Source organism: Phaethon aethereus (genome assembly GCF_964289735.1).
Source record: "Phaethon aethereus genome assembly, chromosome: 1".
Classification (NCBI taxonomy): Eukaryota; Metazoa; Chordata; class Aves; order Phaethontiformes; family Phaethontidae; genus Phaethon; species Phaethon aethereus.
In genome coordinates, this window is record NC_138575.1 from 80,509,565 (window position 1) to 80,535,564 (window position 26,000).

Here is a 26,000-nt window from a genome sequence, read left to right on the forward strand (position 1 = left end):
ATTTGCCCACAGAAGTTGTAACATTTGATTTCACATCCCATGATTCTGATTTTTCTGCTCTCGTTATCCAAATGTCTATGCTTCATCTAAGAGAGGAAGAAGAGAAGACAATGCAATAGTCTCAACAAATGTAACATCTGTTTTGCCAGCCCTCCTCAATACAAGAATTCCTTGGATTAACACTCCAAAGGACTGTATGAAAAAGAAGGCACCAAGTATGAGAACACCTGCAATACGGAAAATAAGATGAGGGATACAAACAGCTCTGATGCCTCTAAGATACAATACATTTTTTTTCATCCTCCTTATACTCTATTATATACTCTGGATAAATCTGGTATTTTTCGAAGACAACAAAAATGGAGGGATTTAACTCATTGTCCACACAGCTGTCATAAAACCGAAGCCCATCAACAGACTTTGTTGGGGGGCGAACATAGGCTGCATTGCCTTTCACATAATCTCCAACCAGCACACGAGCCACAAACATGACTGTTTTCACCGCAGGCTGACAGTACGTGTGGGAATAGGAAGCGTCTCTAGCGAAGTAACTTCCTAGAAAATCATATGAAAACATGATTATAAGGAATCCTTGTTTTTCAGGAGGTATTTGACCCAACTTTCAAGTCTCCTCTTACTCAGTTTACATAATACCATAGAAATGTTTACAAGGAGACAATTTTACCACATAATTTCCATTCAGAATTTTCTATTTTAGGAATAATTAATAAAAAACCCCCACACATATAAAACAACTACAGGTATGCGTGTTATGATGAGACAAGAAAACATGAGGACCTTCCATGATCATACTGAGGGAATGCACACCCTTCTTGCAACCTGCCATGAAGATAGCAGCCATTTCTCTGGCAAGTTCAAATTATGACCTTGAACCTTCAAAAGATCCCACCTACAGCAACAGAGGCTTTTTCACATCCCTGCATTAATTCTCTTAAGGCCTTGTGAAAAGACTTACTGTGGCACAAAACAAATTCTTGTCCTCTCCAGAGGGAGGGAAGATCATAATACCAATTCCCATGTCTTTTGTTCACCCTCTGTAGTTAAAGACATCAAAACTTTGATTGCTTTAGTACTAGGGGAGTCGTCTCCCTGGTAGATGTCAAGTAGATGTCTAACACACAGAGTCACTTCTACATACCCTTTCCGTAGTTAGTTCCATTGCTTCCACAAATTCTCCAGTCAAAGTTGTGAATGCAGATGGCTTCCACAAAGGACATCTTAGTTCCGTGGAACAGGAGCCTTTCATTTACTTCCCTCCCTCCATTTTCCCTCTTCATCTGCTCCTTTTGCCTAACAGAAGAATGTAGGGGAGGCGAGTGAGAGCCGTGGAAGAAAAGGGAGAAAGGGGTTTAAAAAAAAAAAAAAAAAGACGCATATAATGTACATGTAAATATCAGCTGGACGAGATTTCCAGTCTGCCTTCTCCTCTCTCAGCTTGGAAGATGAGACAGACTAGCAGTATGATGAACAGTTACAAGATGAGCAATACGCTGATACCACTGCCCAGCAATTCTAGATAATTCTGGTTTTCTTCAGTGAATTTAAGTAAGCATTGTCACTATTACAGACCCCACTGTACCAACCTTTTGCTTCTCTGTAGGGTCCTACTAGTTCTGCTTTAATGCCTCTTGTCCCCTCCCACCCCCAAACTCTCTGCGGAGTGGAGGCCATACTAACTGCAGAGCCTCCACGCTCCAGCAGTGGGTAAAAGCTAGAGGCAGCTTGTTCTTCATTCCCCAAGTGAACTCAAACCACCTTTCCCCCTCAGGCTCCTGCCCTTGTGAGATCAGCACAGCTGAGGAGGCAGAGCCAGGAGGAGAGAAACTGAGCCTTCTTTCACCACTGAAGACCTTGCTGATTTAGGCCAGAGTCAGACTGAGCCATGACCAGTAGCAAAAGAGGAATCACAATGGAAGGCTCAACTAGTGTCTCCCATGACTGTTTCACAGCATCCCTAGATCCCACAGGTTTTCAGAAGCTGTTGAAGTGGACAAGACAGTAATATTCTTCAGGAAGTGATCACCTACAAAGTAAACAGGGCCAGGGAGAGAGGAGAATCCTTCCAACTTGTGAACTGTGCAAATGAAAAGTTAAGAGCAATGAACTGAAATTTGTTCATTGAGAACTTGGTAATGTTAAACTCTGCCTGGTTAGCTTAATTATCTCATTGGAGGAGGATAAAAAGAAAAAAGTATGCAGTATTGCATGTTTTGAAATGCCTTAAGTTTTACTGATGGTGAGGTTTTATGAAATTATTAGCTGACAACTTCCTGGGTTCAGTCACTTCGCAGGTGAAAGTACTTGAACAGTGGTTTTCTTCTCCATTACCATTCCATACAGTTCTCGAATACTTCCATTAAGTATCTGTACTTTTGTTTTAAACTAGGCAACTGCTCTATGCAACAGCTTAATCTGCTACCAAATTAACCTAACCATAGTTGTTTATTGTCACTAGCACCAGCTCAAATCTGTTAGTATCTAGCTTGGCATAAGTTCCTGGAGTTCGATATCACTGATGTAGATGTTGAAAACCAGAAAGGAGCTCAGGAACTCAGAGATCATTAGGTTAAAGCATAAGGATTCTTTCTCAGTGAATACTGACTTCACTCAGCAAAGGTATGCAAACTCTTGAAGAAGCCTTAAATAAATTTGACTGGGGAGAAAAAAAAAAAAAAAGGCCCAAGCACCCTACCCACACCCTTTCCCACTCCTTTTTTAGGAAATATTTCATATACTCTAATGGATAAACATTTGTAACAAACAGAACACATGTGCAGCAGGCAGTTACTGTTCAATCCCTGGGACAATATGCTATTCCACATCAGTGTGGGTAGCCTCATCCCAATTTTTCATCATTTGTGTATTTCTGTCCGTACCCCCTCCGCCCATCTTCCAAGGAGTCAGGCAAAGGCAACATCCCCGCAGGAGCGTGGCATTCTCAGGAAGGCCTTAGACACTTAATTTCACTCCTGAAACTGCCCCTGAGAAGGAAATACCAGTCACATCAAAGCACAGGTGGTAACATCTTTCCTTTCCTAGAAAGAAGATAGAGGACACCAGCTCTTAGAGACTCCCTCCTGTTAAGGATGAGGAAACAAGTACTAACCACTGAAACACTTTCCAGAGGGATGGATTCTGAATCCTCTGTATTTTAAGGACATTGTAGCTTTTCATAGTCTGAAGAAACAGCTGCTTTATTCTGTTGTACTCAGAAGTTGTATTACTGATCTCCACTGCCTGTAAAATACAAACCAAAGCAAAAGAAAATGTGAGGCTTCAGTTAGCTTGTAACATGCAGAAGCCTAATTACAGCATATATACTTTCAGAAAGGTCCCCAAACTATACTTATGAAGGTTAATTTAATGCTTTAGATTGTGACTATATGAATAATTAGGACAGGCACTTAATATGTAAATCAGTATGTCACTCCTGCTTTGCAAGGACACCTCACCTCTCTTCAGGAAGGATGCTGAAACCAAAAGGATCAGTTAAATGTTTATCATCTCCAAGTGAGAGTTGACACTTAACTTTAAATCTCAATGGAAGAGTAATTTCAAAAAGAAAACCTGACTGATTATTCCAGATAATATTAGTTTTTATATATAAAGCTTATTAAGAACAAAAAATTTTAGATAACAGTATCATTTGTAACCAGACACTTAAGGGAGTTTCAGCTATTATACAGCTGAAGCAAACAAAATACATACAACCTCCCGGCACCATAGCTCCTTCACTTTTCAGAGGTAAAACTTGGAAAGTTGCACTTAAATATAGACTTAAGAAAAAAAAGCTACATTTCTAAACAGAAGAGAACAATTAAGATTCTAATAGGAATGTCACACTAAATACCTGCTTAAGCAAATACATCTCCTCCTTCCCCAAAGGAAACAAAGTCTATTTATCCACACTTTTCGTGTTTACAAATCTACCAAGAAATGCATGTTTTTCCCAAAGAAAAGTTAAAGCAAGACATAATTAAAACATGATTCAAGCCCTTCTGCTTGCATACATCATGCATAAATTTTCCATTTTTTTCCTCCAAAGTAATCTGTGCCTTTAATCTTCTAGAACGAACAATTCTCTTCTGTAAACTAGACTGAAAACGCATGATGTTGGCAGACTGATGTCACTTGGTAATACTTCCTGCTTTACCATCTGCCTTAGTCAAGTGGGGGCTCAAGATGTCTTAAACTGAAATGCCCAATGTCCCATGTATCAAAGTTGTTTTTTAAGCAGGAGAGCTGCGGTCATCCTGGAATATGAAATCAACATCTTAACCTGTCAGGCAAAAGCTCCACATTTTAGAAGGCTGAATTTAGAGGGAGATAAAATAGGACTTATATTTCACAGCTGTCTATAAAGAAATGTTTTTCTGGACATCATGTCCAGCTTGTGCATTAAATATTTACTGAAGAAAAGGCCTATCACAGGAAAGTCTTCTAAGGATTAAGAATAGAGTCAGCTGTGCAAGGAAGAATGATTTCTTTGAATTTATTAAAAAGCTTTTACAAGGTTGACTGAAGTTTCCCATGTCTTAATACAAGAATATTTTGCAAAGCCTCTTTACAACACAACACAAAAAACAATTGGGATGGGCGAGTATTTATTATCTGCATGCTATGTGACACCACAGCTGAAGTTGCTCACCATCACCTACAGGATGAAAATGATGTCACTATATTTCAGTACTACATCTTTTATTTACACACAAAGTATTTTTATTTAAACTACAAGTATGCTTTTGCTATGTTGCATCTTTTACTGAGGAACTGTAACCTTTCTGGGTAAAACAACTGTGTGGTACAAGGCCAAATCCTGAAAGAAAGGTACTTAAATTATTTTATCATATGATGGCCTCCAAGCAACAAAGCCAGTTCTCTTTTTGTATAAAAAACTTCGTGGGATTGTCCTTATTTCCCCAAAGATGCTTCCCCTGCTAATGAAGGGTAACACCCCATTGCTGTTGCAAGTTGATACTTCATAGCAACATAACTTCTTTAGCTCTTTTCGTCTTCAGATCTAAAAAAGAAAATCACAGAATCACAGAATCACAGAATCATTAAGGTTGGAAAGGACCTTCAAGACCATCAAGTCCAACCATTAACCCAACGCCACCATGTCCCCTAAACCATGTCCTGAAGCGCCACATCTACATGTTTTTTGAACACTTCCAGAGATGGTGACTCTACCACGCCCCTGGGCAGCCTGTGCCAATGCTTGACCACTCTCTCGGTGAAGAAATTTTTGCTAATATCCAATCTAAACCTCCCCTGGTGCAACCTGAGGCCATTTCCTCTTGTTCTATCACTAGTTAGCTGGGAGAAGAGACCAAGACCCACCTCACCACAACCCCATTTCAGGTAGTTGCAGAGAGCGATAAGGTCTCCCCTCAGCCTCCTCTTCTCCAGACTAAACCACCCCAGTTCCCTCAGCTGCTCCTCATAAGACTTGTGCTCCAGACCCCTCACCAGCTTCGTTGCCCTTCTTTGGACACACTCCAGCAACTCAATGTCCTTCTTGTAGTGAGGGGCCCAAAACTGAATGCAGCATTCGAGGTGCGGCCTCACCAGTGCCGAGTACAGGGGCACAATCACCTCCCTACTCCTGCTGGCCACACTATTTCTGATACAGGCCAGGATGCTGTTGACCTTCTTGGCCACCTGGGCACACTGCTGGCTCATGTTCAGCCGGCTGTCAACCAGCAACCCCATGTCCTCTTCTGCCAGGCAGCTGTCCAGTCACTCCTCCCCAAGCCTGTAGCATTGCATGGGGTTGTTGTGACCCAAGTGCAGAACCTGGCACTTGGCCTTGTTAAACCTCATACAGTTGACCTCAGCCCATCGATCCAGCCTGTTCAGATCCCTCTGCAGAGCCTTCCTACCCTCCAGCAGATCAACACTCCCACCCAACTTGGTGTCATCTGCAACCTTACTGAGGGAGCACTCGACCTCCTCATCCAGACCATCGATAAAGGTACTGAACAAGAACAGCCCCAGAACCGAGCCCTGGGGAACACTGCTTGTGACCAGCCACCAGCCAGATTTAATGCCATTCACCACAACTCTCTGGGCTCAGCCATCCAGCCAGTTCTTTACCCAGCATAGAGTACACCTGTCTAAGCAACAAGCCACCAGTTTCTCCAGGAGAATGCTGTGGGAGACGCTGTCAAAGGCTTTACTAAAGTCCAGATAGGCAACATCCACAGCCTTTCCCTCATCCACTAGGTGGGTCACCTGGTCATAGAAGGAGATCAGGTTGGTCAAGCAGGACCTGCCTTTCATGAACCTGTGCTGGCTGGACCTGATCCCTTGGTTGTCCTGCACATGCCCTGTGAGCGCCCTCAGGATGAACCGCTCCATAATCTTCCATGGCACGGAGGTCAGGCTGACAGGTCTCTAGTTCTCAGGATCCTCCTTCCGGCCCTTCTTGTAGATGGGCGTCACATTGGCAAGCCTCCAGTCGTCTGGGACCTCCCAGACCTGTTAACCAGGACTGATGATAAATGATGGAGAGTGGCTTGGCAAGCTCCTCCACCAGCTCCCTCAGTACTCTTGGGTGGATCCTATCCGGCCCCATAGACTTGTGAGTGTCCAGGTGACTTAGCAGGTCGTTAACTGCTTCCTCCTGGACTACAGGGAATTTGTTGTGCTCTCCACCCCTGTCTTCCAGCTCAGGGGGCTGAACACCCTGCAGATACCTGGTCTGGCTGTTAAAGACTGAGGCAAAGATGGCATTAAGTACCTCAGCCTTATCCTCATCCTTGGTGACAAAGTTGCCCCCTGCATCCAATAAGGGATGGAGATTCTCCTTGGCTCTCTTTTTGTTGTTAATATACTTATAAAAACATTTTTTCTTATCCCTTACAACTGTGGCCAGATTGAGTTCTAGCTGGGCTTTTGCCTTTCTAATTGTCTCTCTGCATGACCTAATGAGATCCTTGCACTCTTCTTGAGTTGCCTGCCCCTTCTTCCAAAGGTGATAAACTCTCCTTTTCCCCCTGAGTCCCAGCAAAAGCACCTTTAAGTTCTCCTTCTTGAAGAATGTCCAGCCTTCCTGGACCCCTTTGCCCGGGGGGTGGGGAGAGGGGCACGGGGGGAACATAGACTTTGGGCTCGCAGGGGTTTGTTTTGTTTTGTTGAAGACATGACTGCAAATGTTTTTAGATATTACTGGCTGTAACTGTTTCTGCCATTCCTTGAGGCTGTGGTCTGTGCTCAGACCTGTGAGGTACGTGACAGTACTGGGTGACTTCAAAGAGCACATAGAGATTTCCTTTCCTAGATCTCCAATCCAGACTCTATCCACCAACAACCAATATGGTATTATTATTGGATGGCTTTTTAATGGCCTACACAGAAAGGGTTTGGTCTCAGCCCAGCTTCTAGTGAAGAAATACAAACTTCATAGCAGCCCCTTGCTTAGCTGGTCCACCAAGTCACCAAGGTAAGCCATTAGCACGTTTTTAACAGTGAATCTCTTTGTCTTGAATTTGGTGAGTTTTGTTTTTGCATGTAGATAGATGCTTAAAATGCAGATGAGGTTCATGGCACCTTTTTCAGGAACTCTTGGAAGATCACCTAGATCTTTAGCACACCCACCCAAAAAATCACTCCTGTCCCTTTTTAGCATCTACCCAGTTACAATTGCTTCAGTTAAGCAGCATCCTCCTTTGAATTGTGCCTTTCCATCAGAACTACAAGGCAGAGGGGGCGGGGAGGGAGGAAGAAAAAAAAAATACCTTGTATCCCAAGTCAGGCAGTGCAGATTGATCCCAGTGGATAGGACAGGCTTGATTTGGAATAGAAGAATCCCTCTGTCTGTGTGTAAGCAGTCAGAAAACAAGGTGTTAGTAATTCTAGTCCTGCTCTGAACATTCAAATTGGCAGCATCCCTTTGGCCAATTCCCACATTTAAAAAAAACCCACAAAGACACTGGAAAACAGTCTCAGTCTGAGAGCTGGGCTTTGCATGCTGCCATTCAATTGCCACAGTCCTCTTTCACTTGCTGCTTTAAGAAACAACTGCCCATCACTAGTCCTGCGGATGTGGTACCTGGAGTAGATTGTACCCCAGAAACAGGTGATGCACCAAGCCAGCAGTTTGTGATATAGCTTCTGTTCAGTCAAATGGATACATTTTCTTCTAGCAACAGCTGCGTTCTTCCTGCCATTACCACCAGCACTGGCAGCTGTTTTGCCTTAGAATTACTCCTGAATTATGGGGAAAAAAAAAGCAACACACAAACTTAAAGCGCATCATTTACCCTTTCTTTATCTTCTGCACATCTTCAAAAGACACAAACTTTGGTCGCCTGCAGACCCTTCTTCTGGTTTTAAAAGAGATGTTTGTCTGGGTCATTTCTTGAGGAGAAAACAGAAGGAAAAAGTCATTAATAAGTCCACAAGACGGGGCCATTAATTAATGACATTCATTCATTAATGAAAAGTGCATATTCATTGTCAATGTAAGCTTCTTGTCCTTCCTGTATCTCTGTTATTTAACCTGTGCGTAACTTGTAACTTGCTTGCTCCCTTAAGCCATTCATGCTCTTTAAACCTTGCTCCAGCAGCACAGAAAGATGCTTGATTTTTCATTTTTACCGTCCACAGGGTTAACTCACTTTACTTATGGTTTACTATGACTTTATGTGAAGACTACAAATCTTTCTATTTCTGGTCCAATGTAAGTCTGGGCAGTGTCAAGGAATAAGGGGGAAGGTTACTTTTGTAAGGAATTTCCACTGGGCCATCACTACCTCACTTCCCCTTCCTTCATGTTAGTAAAAGAAGTCATAGCTCCTAAAAGCTGGGATAGCTTGCAAGTTAGTCTTTGTAAATCACTGCATAGTTGTAAATGAGTACCTTTAAAACTGAGATCATAATCATGCAAGCCAGCCTGGAAAGATATGGTGGCATCTGGATCTGCTAGATACAAATTCTCAATAACATCAGAAGATGGCGATTTCACACTATCCCCTTCTCCCTTTGCCGGGTGGGGAGAAAAAAAAAAAAAGAGAGAGAGAGAAGAGTAATTAGTAAACACAGTCAGGACTAAACCCTGGATAACTGATTTGGGTAGAGGGAAAGAAGATGCAGAGTACAATTAACAGGAATCTACTCAGAACTATCATGGCCTAAAGTGCAATTACTAAACACTTATACATACAAATATATAATCAGTAACAACAGACACACATGTATGCCATTTAAATCTCTGTAACAAGTTGTACTAGTTTGGCTGGGATAGAGTTAATTTTCTTCATAGTAGCTAGTATGAGGCTGTTTTGGATTTCTGCTGAAAACAGTGTTGATAACACAAGGATGTTTTAGTTACTGCTGAGCAGTGCTTACACAGAGCCAAGGCCTTTTCTGCTCCTCACCCCACCCCACCAGCGAGGAGGCTGGGGATGCACAAGTTGGGAGGGGACACAGCCAGGACACCTGACCCCACCTGACCTAAGGGATATTCCATACCATAGGACAACATGCTCAGCATATAAAGCTGGGTAAGAAGGAGGAAGGGGGGGACGTTTGGCGTTATGGCGTTTGTCCTCCCAACTAACGGTTATGCATGATGGAGCCCTGCTTCCCTGGCGATGGCTGAGCACTTGCCTGCCCATGGGAAATGGTGAATGAATTCCTTGTTTTGCTTTGCTTGTGTGCTCGGCTTTTGCTTTCCTTATTAAACTGTCTTTATCTCAACCCACAAGTTTTCTCACTTTTACCCTTCTGACTGTCTCCCCCATCCCACTGTGGGGGAAGTGAGTGAGCGGCTGTGTGGTGCTTAGTTGCTGGCTCGGTGTGAAGGATGCACTCAACTCCTTGACCAAACGATCGTTAGTTTGGTTCAGGCTCCAAAGGAAGCCAAGGCCTAGGCCGTGACCAGGCCATGAACTTCTCTAGTTACAACCTATTCTCTGAAAACCCACACAGGAACAAGGTGACATGGTGAGCATTGATGCGTATGAGCTTGGAAACTGGAACACCAATCATGCGATTAACACATGAATAGAAGGTGGTTCTTCCAAGACTAATTTGTCAAGGAACAAAGGAAGTTGTGGGTACAAGCAGTCTCATGCTTACTTTTTCCAATCGCATGTAATTTGACTACGAGCCAACACTTTATTCCACAAATATGACGGCCTGAGTGAGCTTTCTTTGAGCTCTCCCTGCTAAGGAGCGGGCTGCACAGCAAGTGATCTCCCCGTGAGCTGGAACACCTCTCAAGGTTACTTCTTGAGGCTGAGAGACCCCTTACCAACTGCAGATCTTTGGTTAGCGGCCAATAGCACCCATAACCTTGCATAATAGTGTACTAAGATTTCGTATGGGTAACTTTGAGTTATTATTATACCCTCTGTGCAGTAATAGAGAACCAGGCCATTGGACTTTGTTCATCCTACTTCAATAAAACTACTTTTGCTGCTACCTTTGGCAGTGGTTCTTTAAATGGTCTAAAATCTCCTCCGTGACAGTCTGGTGTAGTTGGCAGATTCTAAATCTGCTCTGCGACACCGTGGTTAAACCATGATGCAAGTATAATTCTCTAATGTACAAAACAATGTAAAATATGATGGTATGCTGATGGAGACGCTTTCCATTTAAGCTGCCTACTGAAATCAAGGTCCACCATTACAAGAGTCACTATATACATCATCTTTCCCTGCCTACTTTTCCACCTCCTTGGATCACCTTTGTGTTATGCCAGTTGTGCAGCTATACTGTAAACCAGATGGGGAAAACTCATCGGCCTTGGAGGAAGGAGAGGTCCCTTATTTATTTCTTTTCCTGCATTTTTCAGATACATCACTTTCTCATCAAAGAGGACTTGGCCACCAAGAGAAAAACTTAACACTTGATCCAAGAGAGCAGAGCAATCTTTGCATGTCCAAGGAAGCAGGACAATGCTCAGAAGAGAGGCAAAACTACTTCCTGAATAATTTAAAAGGCAATACATCTCAAGGACAGTGTATACATGTTAAATCTGTGTAGAAGCCATGGACAACTTCAAAAGGGAATCTGACTAGAGAAGGCAGCATGCATCATCAAAAACAGTCTGATCAACACCAGCTGGAAAAAAAGGAATTTTGCTTTCCTCCATTTGCCAACAAGGTCTTTGTCAGAAAAGCAGTTACAACAAATCATCCAGACACAAAGGCAGTTGTTCATACTGAACCTCGCTGCAAGGAGATAAGGTGTGTTCCCTCCCCTCCAGCCTGTCATCATTTTATCACACCTGTTACAAACATCTGCAGCTTCACCGCCTTACCTGACACTGTAAAATTCAAGCACAAGTATTTGCTTAATTAATCTTGCTGAGCAAAGGGGAACGGGGAGGAAAAAGCTCCATACATTTCTCCAAAAGTGATTCAAAGCACAGGATGTGGACTCACCTGTTCTCCATATTCAATCCACTCGCCTTGGTCATTCTTCCAATACCAAATCCACTTTGTAGTCAATACAAATGTGGGTTTTGTGACTGATGATGGCGTAGAGAGACGTCGAAGGGAAGACGAACAGCAGGTCATTGTCTGGAAATTAATATTCTTACCTGCTATGCTGTAAGGACAAATTCAGGTTTATTATAGTTAACAGTATATATTTTATCCTCTAATGCCCAGTTTAAGCTGGTGCAATTTTATTTAATATATTGTGACTGCCTGAACTTAATTAGGCCCGAAATAAGAGTATTTCCCACAGCACACGTGGCAGCTCTGAAAACTGTTTCCAATCTTCAGAAGCAAACTATGGCCTGTGAGAGACTGAATGCCATCTCAATCGCTAGTCAGATGTTGCACTGCCAGCTTTACAGACAGTATGGGGCTATAGGTACAATGTGGCAAAAGGTATTTCTGCAATAAATAAGCATGGTTACAGCTTTTCTCAGTACAAAGAAGTTGGAAAGCATGCGACTTGAGCAAACACCTGCAGCTTAACAACTTCTTTTTCTGTGGTTACAGAGGATGCAATCACAGCTGTGAGTCTATAAATAGCATTCATCACTGGAACCAACTGGGCTCTTACTCCTGGGAAGCTCAAAAAATTAACTCTCAGGCAGAAAGACTTTGAAAGCAGTGTCCTCTTTGGAATCTTGTTTGTGATTTGCACCATTCAGCAGCCTAGTCAAGCTGCAAATCAAAAGCATCTGCTGTCTGAAGAGACATGGGCCAAAATGATTATGCCATTTTATTGCGGTCAAATGTGGGGTCCCCTATGAATCCAGGTGGCTTACAGTGGAGCTTTCAGAAAGGAGTTAAAGGGAAAATGTACTCTCTTGAAGAAAAAAAAAAGAAGAAAAAAAAAAGAAGAAAAAAAAAGAAGAAAAAAAAAAGAAGAAAAAAAAAGAAGAAAAAAAAAGAAGAAAAAAAAAGAAGAAAAAAAAAGAAGAAAAAAAAGAAGAAAAAAAGAAGAAAAAAAAGAAGAAAAAAAAGAAGAAAAAAAAAGAAGAAAAAAAAAGAAGAAAAAAAAAGAAGAAAAAAAAAGAAGAAAAAAAAAGAAGAAAAAAAAAGAAGAAAAAAAAAGAAGAAAAAAAAAGAAGAAAAAAAAAGAAGAAAAAAAAAGAAGAAAAAAAAAGAAGAAAAAAAAGAAGAAAAAAAAGAAGAAAAAAAAAGAAGAAAAAAAAGAAGAAAAAAAAAGAAGAAAAAAAAAGAAGAAAAAAAAAGAAGAAAAAAAAGAAGAAAAAAAAAGAAGAAAAAAAAAGAAGAAAAAAAAAGAAGAAAAAAAAAGAAGAAAAAAAAGAAGAAAAAAAGAAGAAAAAAAAAGAAGAAAAAAAAGAAGAAAAAAAAGAAGAAAAAAAAGAAGAAAAAAAAGAAGAAAAAAAAAGAAGAAAAAAAAGAAGAAAAAAAAGAAGAAAAAAAAAGAAGAAAAAAAAAAAGAAGATGCACTACTTACACAAAGGGCATTTCATAAAATTCCTCCAAGCACATTATAGTTATTATTATATTACTATTATCAATACTAGCTGTATTAGGAAAGGAATAGCCATAGAGAGGGACCAGCTCTGAACTGTTGTTAAAAGGCCCAACTTAATTATTATAAATAAATCATGATTCATTATCTGAAATACTAACATTCTAAGCACTAAATTCCACCCACTTATTTTTACCCTTTATAGACTTTCAAATGCAAGATATTGTTGTTATTTTTAGAAGACAAAAATGGGGTGCTATTTCCATGCAATCACTTTTACTTTTCTTTTTAAAAAGAAAAATTCTCATTTGTACATCCTCCCAGATTCTGCGCAGCTCAGTAATCAGAAGTTATGGAAGTCAGACATCTTTAAGAAGAAAAGAAGTTTTTCCTCAGGGGCTCAACCACAGTGCTCTAACAAGCAGTCCAGTATCATTATACCTGCTGTTTTTTGGGTCACAATAGGCCTTTTCAATTTCTTCCATCATGGAAAGGTCATTCCAGGTGATCCCATTATATACCTGCCATCGATATGGCAAATGGTAATGAACAAATCTGCATTTATCTGTAATGAGATCAGATATAGTCAAGAGCTCTGCAATCATAACACAGAGAGCAAGACAAGTGAGAAAAAAAAAAAAAAAAAAGGAACAAGCATTTTTTATGCTCTGGCTTTACCTCCCGGGCTTTGGTATGAGCAATAAAGACAGAGTGCTGAAAACAGAAATATGTTTGAACAATAGGGGTATGTGTTTCTCCCAGTCTTATCTAGAAAAGCAACATAAGCTCTCATACTGCCAAATACATTTCAAAGAAACCACAACCTTCCCTTTGCTGAGACGCAACATTGGCAGCTGGGAGAGCAGTGCCACAGATAGCAAGTGTGTGTCTATGTGTCACACCACCGTGTTTCTCAGCTGTAAAAAGTCTAGCCTACACACCACATAAGCACTCTGATGTATTTGGTTCTCTCTTTCCCTTAGAGCTTATGGGGTGATTACCAAGTCCTGAAAGATTTATTAGGCCCTGCCCAATGAATGAGGCAGCATAAAGGACTGCAATACTCCACAGAACAGCCCCCAAGAGGGACCCTACGCTCACTCCCAAACAGGTAGCACACCATCCTATTAACAAGACTGCTAGGCACTGTTAGAACTTGTTTCACTTCTCAGAGAATGAGAAGCAGCAACTTTTAACCGCCTCATGTGCAAGACCTGTAGCAGTGCTATATACCCTTCACACAGGAAGAGGAAGACTTTTTTTTTTTTAAATTGAATTAAGGAATGAAATTAAATATGGCTTAAAGGTTTGTTTGACACAACAGGCTGCTCTTAGCATAAGTATGAGTTAGCAAATACTGCGAGTTCTTGTTTTAACCAGATGTTCTAACTTGACAGGGGCCTACCCCTCTGCAGGGGTATGATATATACCAAGACAGCTGCCTTTAGGCACGTATGCCTTACTATCTAGGAAACTACAAAACTAGTTACAACAGACAGAATAGAACACTAAAGTTTTGTAACCAGACCGCTTGCTTAACAGAGATTAACCTCAGGATGTATGGAATATTTGATAAGATTGCTATATAAGCTGACTGAAATTCTACCTCAGCAGAGGTGCATTTTGTAGGGTGTGGACCCTATACTCTCCCCACTAGTGAAAATAAAGGTGCTTTGACTTACAGTCCATCTGTGAGTCGGTTCCTTTGAATCAAAATCATCTATGTTTTCAATGCATTTAGGTCTGCATGTTTAAGTTCAGACCTACTTAACACCCCTGCATACGTGCATGCTGCTGGATACAGGCAGAAGCTGACCTCCAGGCCTCCCTGCTGGGGGAAGTTGATGTACACTCCACATCCGAGTATGGACCAAACCTCTTATTTACAACTTTTGAGCCAAACATGGCAACACAAAGCACACTAACTCTCCAACCGTTATTTCAGTTTAGCTGTTTGGTGGTCACAGAATAGCTGCTTTGAGCCTGACCTCCACAGCTAGCACATGGGTAGACTATTCACATTATGCAGGTCCAAAAGTTCATAAACTTAAGCATCAAGCCTGGACCTAAAGAAGCAGAGAAGCTGAGAAATGCGATACAAGGCTGGAGTAGCTGCTGCACAGACAGAGACACCATTCCTGATTCCTGACCCCTGATGTATCTGACCACAGAACATACAGAAGAAGCTAACCCCATTTATGAAGACAACAGTGTCATTCACTCCTTTCTTCCTTCTTTTTGTTAACAGGGCTGGAGTGCACCCTGTCCTGAAAGCACTGTGCTTAAATTAACCTGAAAGGCTGTAGAAAAAAAAACACTTGGGCTCTCTTGGCCAGATTTAATTTCTATGATCCATAAAATACCCATTAAAAGAGACAATTTATTTTTTTAAAGTACTGTCTCTCTCCAAAGCAATGGTTAAGAAGAGGTATTATCAAGCCCTAAAGTAACTTGCTCATCTGCCTCTCAGAAAAGGAGCTTCTGACAGAAGAACTGCATCTTTACCAGAATACACAAACATCTCAGACCAAACAGTTATCAGGCAACTTACTGTCCACATCCTAAGCAAAAGCAAACATAGTCTGATCTAATTTAAGTGGATCTTTTAACAAGACCAGGAGGTCAGAAAAAGGATTAGTCCTTTAGAAAGTGACTGGACAAGTTCACTGAAAGAAAAGCTCGTGGTACCTCCTCATAACCAAGGAAGAGCCTAACCTGGGCGTTAGGTGACCGTTCAGGGGCAGCCCCAGAATACAACTGTTTATACTTTTATTTTCCCCCAGACCCCTGTTATTGGCCACTGCCAGATAGACAATGGACTAGATTTATCTTTAGCTTAGCCAATGCAACTACTGTGTTTTCTTAAGATGTTGTAACACCTCGGATCACTTTTTAAAGGACTTAATGGGGCAGAATATAGCTATTATCTGATGTACACAGGATACAACAGGAATGAAGGATGACATATCATTACCAGTTGTCAATGATGACAGCATAAGGCTGGCTCTTAAACTGATCTAATAGTTACAGAAGTGTAACATTTAACACTGGAAAGGTTTTTGCCACAGAAACAGACCCAAAGCCTGCCCCCATCAACAGGGTTGAAATACACCATAGATGGATCATCTAGAGGAGAAAGGGTTTAAGTGTATCCACTTGACTTTCCTCTGCTTATGTTTGTAATTCTGACAGTATTAGTGACTTGGAAACAAAGGGAATGAGTGAGAAGGCACAATCGCCACTGTCACTCCATATGGTACCACTAGTCCAAGCCACTGAGTGGGGATTGCCTCTGCAGATGCTGCTCTCCGAAGACAACATTACTTTCTATAAAGCTTACCTTTATGCTTGCAGTACTTCCAGACATAGAACACGCATATCTCATCACACTTATCTTCTTTGTTATCCTTCAAAGCTTTAGCAGAGGAATCGCCTTTTTTATCTACAGGAAAGAACATTTCAGTCCTTGTTCTCCCTCCAGAATGCAACTCTAAGATAAAGACATTGCATTTGGTATTTCATCCCAGGAATAACAAGGAGATGACTACAGTCGCCAAATCAAGCACTTTCAGGATCTGACTATCCCCTGTACAACCCACTGCATGAGTTAGGGCTTTGTGACTGACCAATAAACCCCTACAATGGAAGAAGACTCAGTGGAGACAGCCAAGGGTGATGTCATGAAGCTCAGAGAGTAACACAGGCTGTGACTGGCCACCGTGATTGCAAAGAAGCTGACTTTGTCTCAACACAAAGGGGACCAGAGGGTGGCCTTTGTTGTAGATAACTGGCGGTATAAAAGTTTCTCCACAAGTTAGCCAGACCAGCATGGGGGGAGCGAATATGGGGCTCAGCCCAACACAGGAGTATAAAAACTAAACAACTAACAAATTAATTTGGAAGAGAGCAATGGGCTTGAGCTGGCTTCAACCCATGTATACCTTCCTGGGGACACTCAGAGTTGTGATGGTGAGCATATTATAGAGACCAGTAATGGGAATCACACTGGTATTGTGATTGAATTGTGTACTGCAATTGCTATATTTTGGTCAGTGTAACTTAACATTTATTATTTTGTTTTCAGTGTATTTTGCATCACTCTACTACATCAGAAATCTCATTGTACTGGGTCTGGCTAGGATAGAGTTCATTTTCTTCACAGCAGCTCATACGATGCTGTGTTTTAGATTTTTGACCAAAACAATGCTGATAACACAGTGATACCCTAGCTTTTGCTGAACAGTATTTGCACAGCACCAAGGCCTTCTCTGTTTCTCACTCTGCCCCGCTAATGAATAGACTGGGGTGTGCACAAGAGGTTGGGGGGGACACAACTGGGCAGAGGACCCAAACTAACCAAAGAAATATTCCATACCATATACCATTATGCTCAGCAATAAAAGGGAAAAGAGGAACTTTTAAGAGGGTTAGCTGTCTTTTGCTCAGGAACTGGCTGGGCATCAGTCTATCCATGGGAGGTGGTGATTGTCTTCGCATCACTTGCTTTGCTTTGTTTTCTTCTTTCTTCTTCCACTTACCCTTCGCTTCTCCTCCTTCCCCCCCATCTTGACCCTGAAGTTTTCTTGCTTTTATTCTTTCTTTCCTCTTCCCCTGTCCCACTGGGGGTCAGGGAGAAGTGAGCAAGTGGCTGCGTGGTGCCTAGCTGCCCACGGGGGTTAACACACAACACCCGTGTAACATCAACTATCTTCAAATAAGTAAATTTGATATTAAACACTACATCCTCCATGCGTGGAATATCTAAAAGAACCTGTTCAGAGAGTATTGGACTCTGACAGGTTTTAAAGCCAAGGCCCTTCTGCCCAGGAGGACAGGAGGTTTACGAGTTCCTATTCGCTCACTAGTAGGTATATCAAGACAACCACTCTACTGACACAGCTGTATCTATTCCCTGGATAGAAGGTGAGGAAAGATATCACACGCACAGATACAACTCTGTCTCCTTCCCAGGAAGGAAGCAATGTGTCCAGAACTGTACAGAGATCAATCTCAGACTACTCCCCATTGTGCTGCACAATGCCTGGGCAGAAATCTGAACACTCCTCCACAGGCCGTCCGGTACTAGGGCTTTCAGCATACAGTAGGGTAAGCACATATGCTGCACTCCGACTACCACAGGGAGTTGTAGGGCTGTGTGAAACCAAATCTCAATGAGAACCACTGATCTCAAGAATGGAGGGTTAGAAATAATCCATACCTTTGTCTTTACCTCCAGCTGCTGTTGGCAAGCGGTGTGTACTCTGACCAGTTACATCGCTGCTGGCACCTACATGAGAAGACTGAATGAACAGCACTGCTGGACCAGAACCTCAGCTGGCTGGCAATATCCCAATTTGTGCTGAGGATTATATCCATCACTCATACGGTTTTCCACCGGCACCCAACTGCTGATACAACGGATCAGCAGTAACAGTTACAAATCCCAGCTAGTCAGTTATCGGCAGCCACTTCATAGCAATTTTGCATGCAGTATTTTAGGCAACAGTAATGCAGCTCTCCCTCCCACATGACTCAGTCATGACTTACTCCATTCCTGAAGCAGATCAATGGCAGAAGGGAAAAAATATGTACATGTTGTAAGAGGGGAAATAGGAAACCTGATTACACATGGAAGGAGTTGGTACTTACCTAGATATTTACCTTCTGAAGGTAAATGTAAAGGTGGCACATGCAGTGTGGAGTCCACTGTTTTCAAAGGTATCCTCAGTTCTTTACTCCTTGTAACTGCTGGTTTTTTCAGTAAATTTTCTCTTGGTTTGTAGTTGGGTACTGAAAGCACAGAAAGGACAATGGGGGTTAGCTGTGAGGTAAAGCAAGAACAGCTTCTACCTCTATCAAACTCAATCCTACTTAAACCCCATGTTTCTTACAACTTACTTTTGCCCTTCTTCAGCTCCTTGTTGAATTCCACATGCTTGTGATCATATATAGTCTGGATGTTTGAAGCCATGGTCACATCAATGCCTCCAGTTTCCAACACTCCCAATGCATGGGTATCCAACAGGTTATGCGACCTCTTGCAAGAAAGAAATCTACATTCCCCTTGCAGAAAGTGTCGACAAATATGAAGCTTGTTGCAGTTTTGCTGGCTGCAGGTACCATCCTTTCGGTTGTAAAATGGGCAGACCTAGAAGTGAGGAAGATAGATACAGTATGAAATGCAAAAGCACATTAAAATCAATATTTTTTTTGTTGTTGTTCTATAGGCATGCAGCTTTAACAGCAGAAAAATGGTGACTAAAAGGCATGTGTTCATTGTGACTTCTTTAATCCAGTCAGATTTCTTGCATGGAAGGGCAGGTATTTGCAGCTGACTCATGCATTTTCAGTTTTGAAGTTGTGCAGAGGTGGGGGTTTTTTTCCAACAAAAAGAAACCCCTACCCAACAAGCATTCATTTTTGGCATTCCTAAGCAAGACAGTTGCATAACTGACTGTTTTGTAGTTGTGCTAGTAAAAAAAAAAAAAAAAGGCAAATACAAACAACAAAGCCATAACAAAGACCAAGCGTCTCCATAAAAACATGTATACTGCGTTTCCTATTTGTAAAGCTTGAAGATTTGGGCATCTAAAAATTATGAGAAGAATGCTTTGGGGTTAGAGTACATATGTAAAAAGCAATGCACTACTTGATTCCCTTGCTCACCAAAAAAGATATATGCAGGGAATTGGCCCCAGGGAACAAATCACACACCAAAAACTCCTTCATATTGCCCACCAAGCACCACAGCAACACTTCTACTCCTGCAGCACAGAGAAGCAGCCTGCAACAAGAAAGCTGCTGTGAGGACATCTGGGAGGCAGCCCCAACATCACACCAGAACTGTCACAGATCTCCTCCCAATCCCCGTTTCACGCAAGAGAGACAGTTTCTATGCTGTGTTGCAACTGAATAGATATAGATTTATGTATCAGCTAGGGAATTGGAGATTGCTGGGATAAATGTTTAAAAGACTGAAAAGTCAGGCCAGTTTCAACTGCAAAACAACTCTTTACTGGATTCGTACTCATTAACAATACCCATCGCCAAAGGCGAGTTCCTCATCGCCAAAGGCGAGTTCCTCATCGCCATCAGCCAGTAACACGTACAGCACAATTAGCCTTCGAAAAGTTCCTCTAAATTAGGTGGGAGCATACAAAGACAGAGAACTGATGTAATTTCAGTGACCACTGATGGTTACTGTCAATGGTTCTTAGCCTCTGAGGGAAACAGAGACCAAAGGGGGTTGTCTTCTTTCTTCCCCATCTTCCCTCTGCCATTGTCAACGCTTCATGCTTTTCTACGCCCAATACCCCAAAGAAGGCTCTCATTTGCTTTTGACATCTTATTTTTGAGATCTGGACTTGTTCTGGTTTTGCTTGTTCTACTGAATTATTCTGCTTCCATCACATACCCTGCCTGCTCTGCAGGATTTTAGTTTTACTAGATATCTTGCAGATTTTACTCCTACATGTTTTCACATACCCTGTTTGTGCAACTATATCACAACTTTCCATTTACTCCTTTGCCATTACAGCTGCTGTTTATATATTTAAGCTTAGATGCATCAAAAAATGCTTTCAGCGGTGTTACAATCTGTTGGGTGCCCATGGCAAGGTGCTGGCAGCAGGGTTGCCCGCTGTAAGAAGAAGCCAAGGGCTGCCCTATCCCAGACACAACTGGTTGCAGCAGACCCACTGCAGGACACAGCTGAGCCCATCAGCCAAGCTGGTGGCACCTCTGGGAAAAAACATTTAGGAAAGGGCAAAACATTGCATAGTAGCAAGGGGGCAGTGGGGAAAGTGCAAGAAACAGCCTTGCAGACACCAAAGTGAGAAGGAAGAGGAGAAGGTGCTCCAGCTGCCAGAGCAGAGATTCCCCTGCAGGGCCACCTACAGCTGATAGCCCAGGACCATGTCCAGACGGCTTTTGAATATCCCCAAGGGAGCAGAGATTCCACAACCTCTCTGAGCAACCTGTTGCCAGTGCTCAGTCACTCCCACAGTAAAAAAACATTTCCTGATGTTTACAGGGAACCTCCTGTGTTTAAGTTTGTGCCCATCACCTCTGGTCCTCTTTACATCCTCCCCTTCAGGTGTTTGTGAACATTGATGAGATCCCCCTGAACCTTCACTTCTCTGAGCTAAACAGACCCAGCTCTCTCAGCCTGTCCTCATGTGAGAGATCCTCCAGTCCTTTCATCATCTTAGTGACGCTTTGCTGAACACTTCTTCCAGTAGCTCCATCACTCTCTTGTACTGGGAAAATAAATTTTGGAAAATGAAGTTTTGACCTATTTTCAGCTAATTTAGCAGGTGACTGTGGAAGACATTATAATAAGGAGATACTGACTTCTAGCAAATCTAGGCAGTTTACTTGTAGGCCTTGGCTGCAGAGGCCCATACGTTATCATTAGTGACAGCCACATAATGAGAGCACATACCATACCATTAGCATGGACTGCCTTTAACAATACAACCCGTATGTTTGTAAGAGCTTGTTCCTATAGAGATGCATAGCTTTGGGAGACGAATAGCTTTGGGGTTTTGGGGGGGTTTTTTTGTGGGGTTTTTTTTTTAGAAAAGTACTATAAACATGTTAAGAACAGCAAGGATGTTGAACCTCACTGTGGATGGGAAGTCTGCACAGCAGGCCATGGTCCTACCAGAGAGGTCTGTCTGATGCTGTATTGTCATAGGTTCCCATAACATCAGAAGGGACACATAAGATTTCTTCTCATTAGAACCTTTAGTAGTAACCAGATATTTATCTTAAGCACCACATGCCTTCCTTAGTGAGATCCAAAAGTACCAGCACCTGCCAATGCACAGCAATTATTCACCTACTCCAGAATTTTGGTAAGTCGCTTCATTTTTCTCTTCTACATTTTCCCCAACTTTGTCTAAGGAGAATGCAGAAAGGCATATCATCTACAGAGCACTCTGAGATCTATGTATCAAGAACATATGCAAGTGCTAGATAATAACAGTCTTGTGGGAAATGCTCTGCAACTTCAGTCACTAAAGAACTCAAACCTTACACTACTACCAAGGGATAGTCTTTCTTAGTTGAAGAATGTTGCTCTATTTTGGGGGTCTGATACCACTCAGAGTGTTACCTTCATCTGCAATGTACATGCCTCATCTGAGTGCCTTCCTAAATGAGAAAAATAAGTTAAGGCTTTAACCATGTAATTTGTTTTTCCACCCTTCCAAGTAGATATAACTATTCAAGTTACTGAGCTGGAAACAAGCAGTTAGTCCAACATCCACCAGAGACAGACAATCAAGCACAAACTAAGGGCTGTGATATAAACTTATACAGTAGTCCCTTGGTTCAAAGGAGTAACATAATTCTCTGAATGTTTCTAGAAAAACTTAAAATCACTGCTTCCTTAATAGGTCTTTCTCCAACCCAATCCTTCCCCCTTAACTTCAGTATCCTCTCTTTTTTAGAAACTTTCTTCTCCAGAAATACTGCTATTCAAAACCAGAAGCAGAGAGCAGTTTGTCATGCAGCCTGAAGCTGGTTTAAAAACTACCAAAAAAACCCATAAGACTTATGTCAGACATTGGTTTTGGGGGTCAGAGCACAGGAACTGCTTTCGTGCTTGCATCTTCTGGCTCAAGAGAGCAGGAAAAAAAAGCAACTAAAATACAGAATCAGGTAAAAGCCGAGAGAGTACTAAAAATACAAACATTTTCTATAAAGCATCCATTACAGAAAATACCACTTTAGGGTAGCAGAGATACCAGCCACTTAAGTTACAACGTGAAGCTCCCAGAGATTTAAAGACACTAAATCCAGTGGAGAGTGATTTTGTAGAGCATCTAAAAGAAGATGCATTAAAAGATGATGTTAGTGCACAAGATGAAATTTTTACATGGAACCACCAGAATAAACTACAAAACTAGAACAAAGTGCTGCCTCAGCTAAATAGGGAATCCACTATTTAGCCACATCAAGAAAGCACACTGCCCCTTGCATTTGACAAGAAATAAAAAAAAAAAAAAGGAGAGCCAGAGAGAACGTGAGGGAAAATGTAAAACCCCCTGATTTTGGGGTGCTGTTGTGTTTTCCTTACCCTGCACCCCACTTCAGGTCACAGAAGACCAAAGCTTCCCTTTACTTGAGAGCTTCATACATGCCATTTGTCAGCACACACAGAGCCAGTCAGCATTCCTAAGCAAGAAACAGCCAAGTCGGCTTTCACACCACCCTCCTCAGCTCTCAGGTTTATGAATAGCCTGCACTGATCTCTGTTTTCTGTTGTTTCTGTTGTTTTACTCCATAATAGGAGTTAAGGTGCTCAATTAGAGGTAATTAATGATGCTTGCCAGTGGCGAGGCCTGAAGAGAAGAGATATAGATAGGAGCTTAAGAGTAATACCAATCAATGATGGTTGCTACTACCTGCTCATTATTGGGAGTAATTAAACAAGAAACACTTAAGTTTTAGATGCAGCTGAGTGGGACAAAGATATTATTAATCCTCCTTGCTCATCACCACCGTGCTCCTTTGAATCTGCCAGCACAACGTATTTTAAAACACTACCAAAAAAAAAAAAAAAAATCTGTTTTGTCACAGCCCAGCACTGTCACAGCAGGGAATAAGAAAACAATAGAACTGTTATGCCAATAGATCTGTGGAGATTATAACCTCCAAAAGACAAGGGTAGCAGGCAGTACTCTAGTAATTTCATAACCAGGAACAGCTGTAGTCAGAACAGGATATTCTTGGCTTTAAACAGCCATACCTTAAAGATATCTTTGCCCTTATACACACATGCAGAACCAGAATGGATTGTTCAGCCAAATTTAACAAAATCAATGACTTGCATACAAATCGGACAAAGGTTGCTTTGTAGAAAATTAGTGTACAAAACCTCAGTGCACTTTGGAAGGGGCAGATTTTAAACAAAACCGACTACAGTCATTTTGGTCATTTTCTCATAGATTTTTCTCTCTCCCCTACACCCTCAAGCACCAAAAGGTGCAGGCCTACGCAGGCTGGAAAAGGAAAGGGGCCCTTGCTTCCTAGTCTCCATCATCTCTTGGAGAAAAGCCAACAAACTGGGTTTTGCTCAGGCCTTTTATCCTCTAAACATGTAAAATTACTGCGATCTTTCACCTCTGTCTTGCTTACCTCACCATCTGTTAATCTCTGGTGAAGTTGCTGACTTTTTTTGTTTGCTTGTTTTGAATAACCTTATGGCTATCCTGTTGGGATAACAGGAATAGCACACAAAACAGGCTGTAAGCCTTGCTGTCCGCTTCCTGCTGTCAGATGGCAGGTCTTCTGCTGACAAGTCATAGATGACATGGCCTTATCTGGGTGCAAACCTTCTGGTATTTATGTAAGCAATACGCTCCTCAGTGTTTAACAGTTTTACTGCTGTTATTTTTTTGGGGGGTTCTAAGTACATGGCACTTTCAGAACTCTGGCTCTATAGTTTTCTTCTGGTGCTTTCACACACAGCCATTCCCATTCATACTTCATTCAGACTAATCTTAATATTACTGTTACATATCTTAACAGTTTGAAATTCAGATCAGAACTCCACATTCTCTTGCCCTCTTCCATTCCTAATTAACAAAAGCTTCTCTTAACAAATGAGTACAACTCACATCAGGGAGGAGGAAAGGGTCACTCAGGAGAAGCAGGACTCGCAGCTCATTCTCATCAAGGCCAGACAACTCATGGATCTTTAGAACTTTTTTGTTCTCAGCATTGATGATGTCATGTGAGTACTTACAAGATCTGCAAGAAAATACACAGAGATATCAATGTTTACTTCTTCAGTCAACTTGATTTAAAGAAGAACCTCAGATAATGTGCAGCTTGAGGAAAAACCATGGAGAGAAAAGTAGTTTGGCAAAAGTCTCTGTAATTAGCTAGAGAATGGACCAAACAGCATAATAACTCTGTGAAACACAGTAGCGTTATCATCCTCATTTTAAACATCGATGCGTCCAGAGCACTTTTGAGAAATCTAGCAGTACAGATTTGAAGCCAAGTCTGTCTACCTCACACTTTCTTCCCCTCCAGTAATAGGCAAGTCAAGTCACATGACCTGAACAGCTGGAGGGAAAGGGGAAAGCTAATTTTAGAGGAATACATCAACAACAGCAGAAGTTGCAACATCCTTGATTTTGTGAACATAAAAGGTTGTTGTCCCAGGGATGGAATGTAAAGAAAGATACAAGAGTCTGAGTGCACAAAACAGAGATAATGAAGCTGAAAACAACACAATTTATTATCTTTGCTGGCTGAGAAGTTAAAAAAACCCAAACAAACAACCACCAAAAAGCCCCCAAGAAAATTCATTAACCTCTGAGTTTTGGATAAAGCAGCAATTCAATGACAATAACCAAGATACTGGTGCCACTTACTAACCCAAGAGAAATGTCTGAAGTGAGTATGAATTAGAAAGAGAGCTCTATTGCAAATTTTTTGCATCTATTTGAAAAGATACTGCAAATCAATAATAGAGGAAAAACATGGTCAACCTGTGCATTAATTCAATGCAGTAAAATACAGCATCCTTACATCTTGCTCTTCAAAAGCATGATTTGATACAGCCTCAAGACTAGACATTCTCAACCAATAAAAGTACCTCTTAATCTATCAGATTTATATCTCTGTTCCCTTTACCGTTTTAGCCTGTAGTTAACTCCTGAAATGCTCATCATGAAAGCTTTTTTACCTCGTGCTGTGTCTGATCCAACCCTTCTCTGCAGACCCTTCTACAGACATTTCACCCCTGACCCCCACTACCTGCTGGACACATTGCTTTGTAAGCAAATAAACAAGAATGCGAAGTCTGAAGGGCAGAAGTGTGTCATCTTTGGTCCTGAGAAGCAATCTTCTAAGGACACTAGATTCTGCAGACACTCGATTAATGGCTATTAAGGTAGGTGAGCTACAGAGTATTGCAGGTGGGAGCCATCACCAGCGTTCCTCCATAGTTAACTTCAGATTCCACCAGTCACACAGTGATCTACATCACTTGAGTACATATTTCTAAAGTCAAAGGTTGAAACAGTCCACAAATACAGTGATAACTAATC

The 26,000-nt window shown here is 41.6% G+C and overlaps 1 protein-coding gene across 1 annotated transcript in view; it reads right to left on the reverse strand.

Moving 5' to 3' along the window:
* Nucleotides 1–274: 274 nt before the first annotated feature.
* Nucleotides 275–26,000, reverse strand: part of LOC309408878 (protein mono-ADP-ribosyltransferase PARP12-like) — a gene marked incomplete at its 3' end in the record, with an annotated part of 28,323 nt that continues 2,597 nt past the window's right edge. The window contains exons 2-14 of the mRNA XM_082004861.1: nucleotides 24,558–24,690; nucleotides 18,829–19,078; nucleotides 18,580–18,720; nucleotides 18,149–18,217; nucleotides 16,271–16,372; nucleotides 13,372–13,495; nucleotides 11,415–11,580; nucleotides 8,884–9,004; nucleotides 8,286–8,382; nucleotides 7,761–7,839; nucleotides 3,128–3,258; nucleotides 1,160–1,311; nucleotides 275–555 (exon numbers count right to left, since the gene is read on the reverse strand). Of these exons, the coding sequence (XP_081860987.1) occupies nucleotides 275–555; nucleotides 1,160–1,311; nucleotides 3,128–3,258; nucleotides 7,761–7,839; nucleotides 8,286–8,382; nucleotides 8,884–9,004; nucleotides 11,415–11,580; nucleotides 13,372–13,495; nucleotides 16,271–16,372; nucleotides 18,149–18,217; nucleotides 18,580–18,720; nucleotides 18,829–19,078; nucleotides 24,558–24,690 (1,846 nt within the window). The remainder of the gene's footprint in view (nucleotides 556–1,159; nucleotides 1,312–3,127; nucleotides 3,259–7,760; nucleotides 7,840–8,285; nucleotides 8,383–8,883; nucleotides 9,005–11,414; nucleotides 11,581–13,371; nucleotides 13,496–16,270; nucleotides 16,373–18,148; nucleotides 18,218–18,579; nucleotides 18,721–18,828; nucleotides 19,079–24,557; nucleotides 24,691–26,000) is intronic.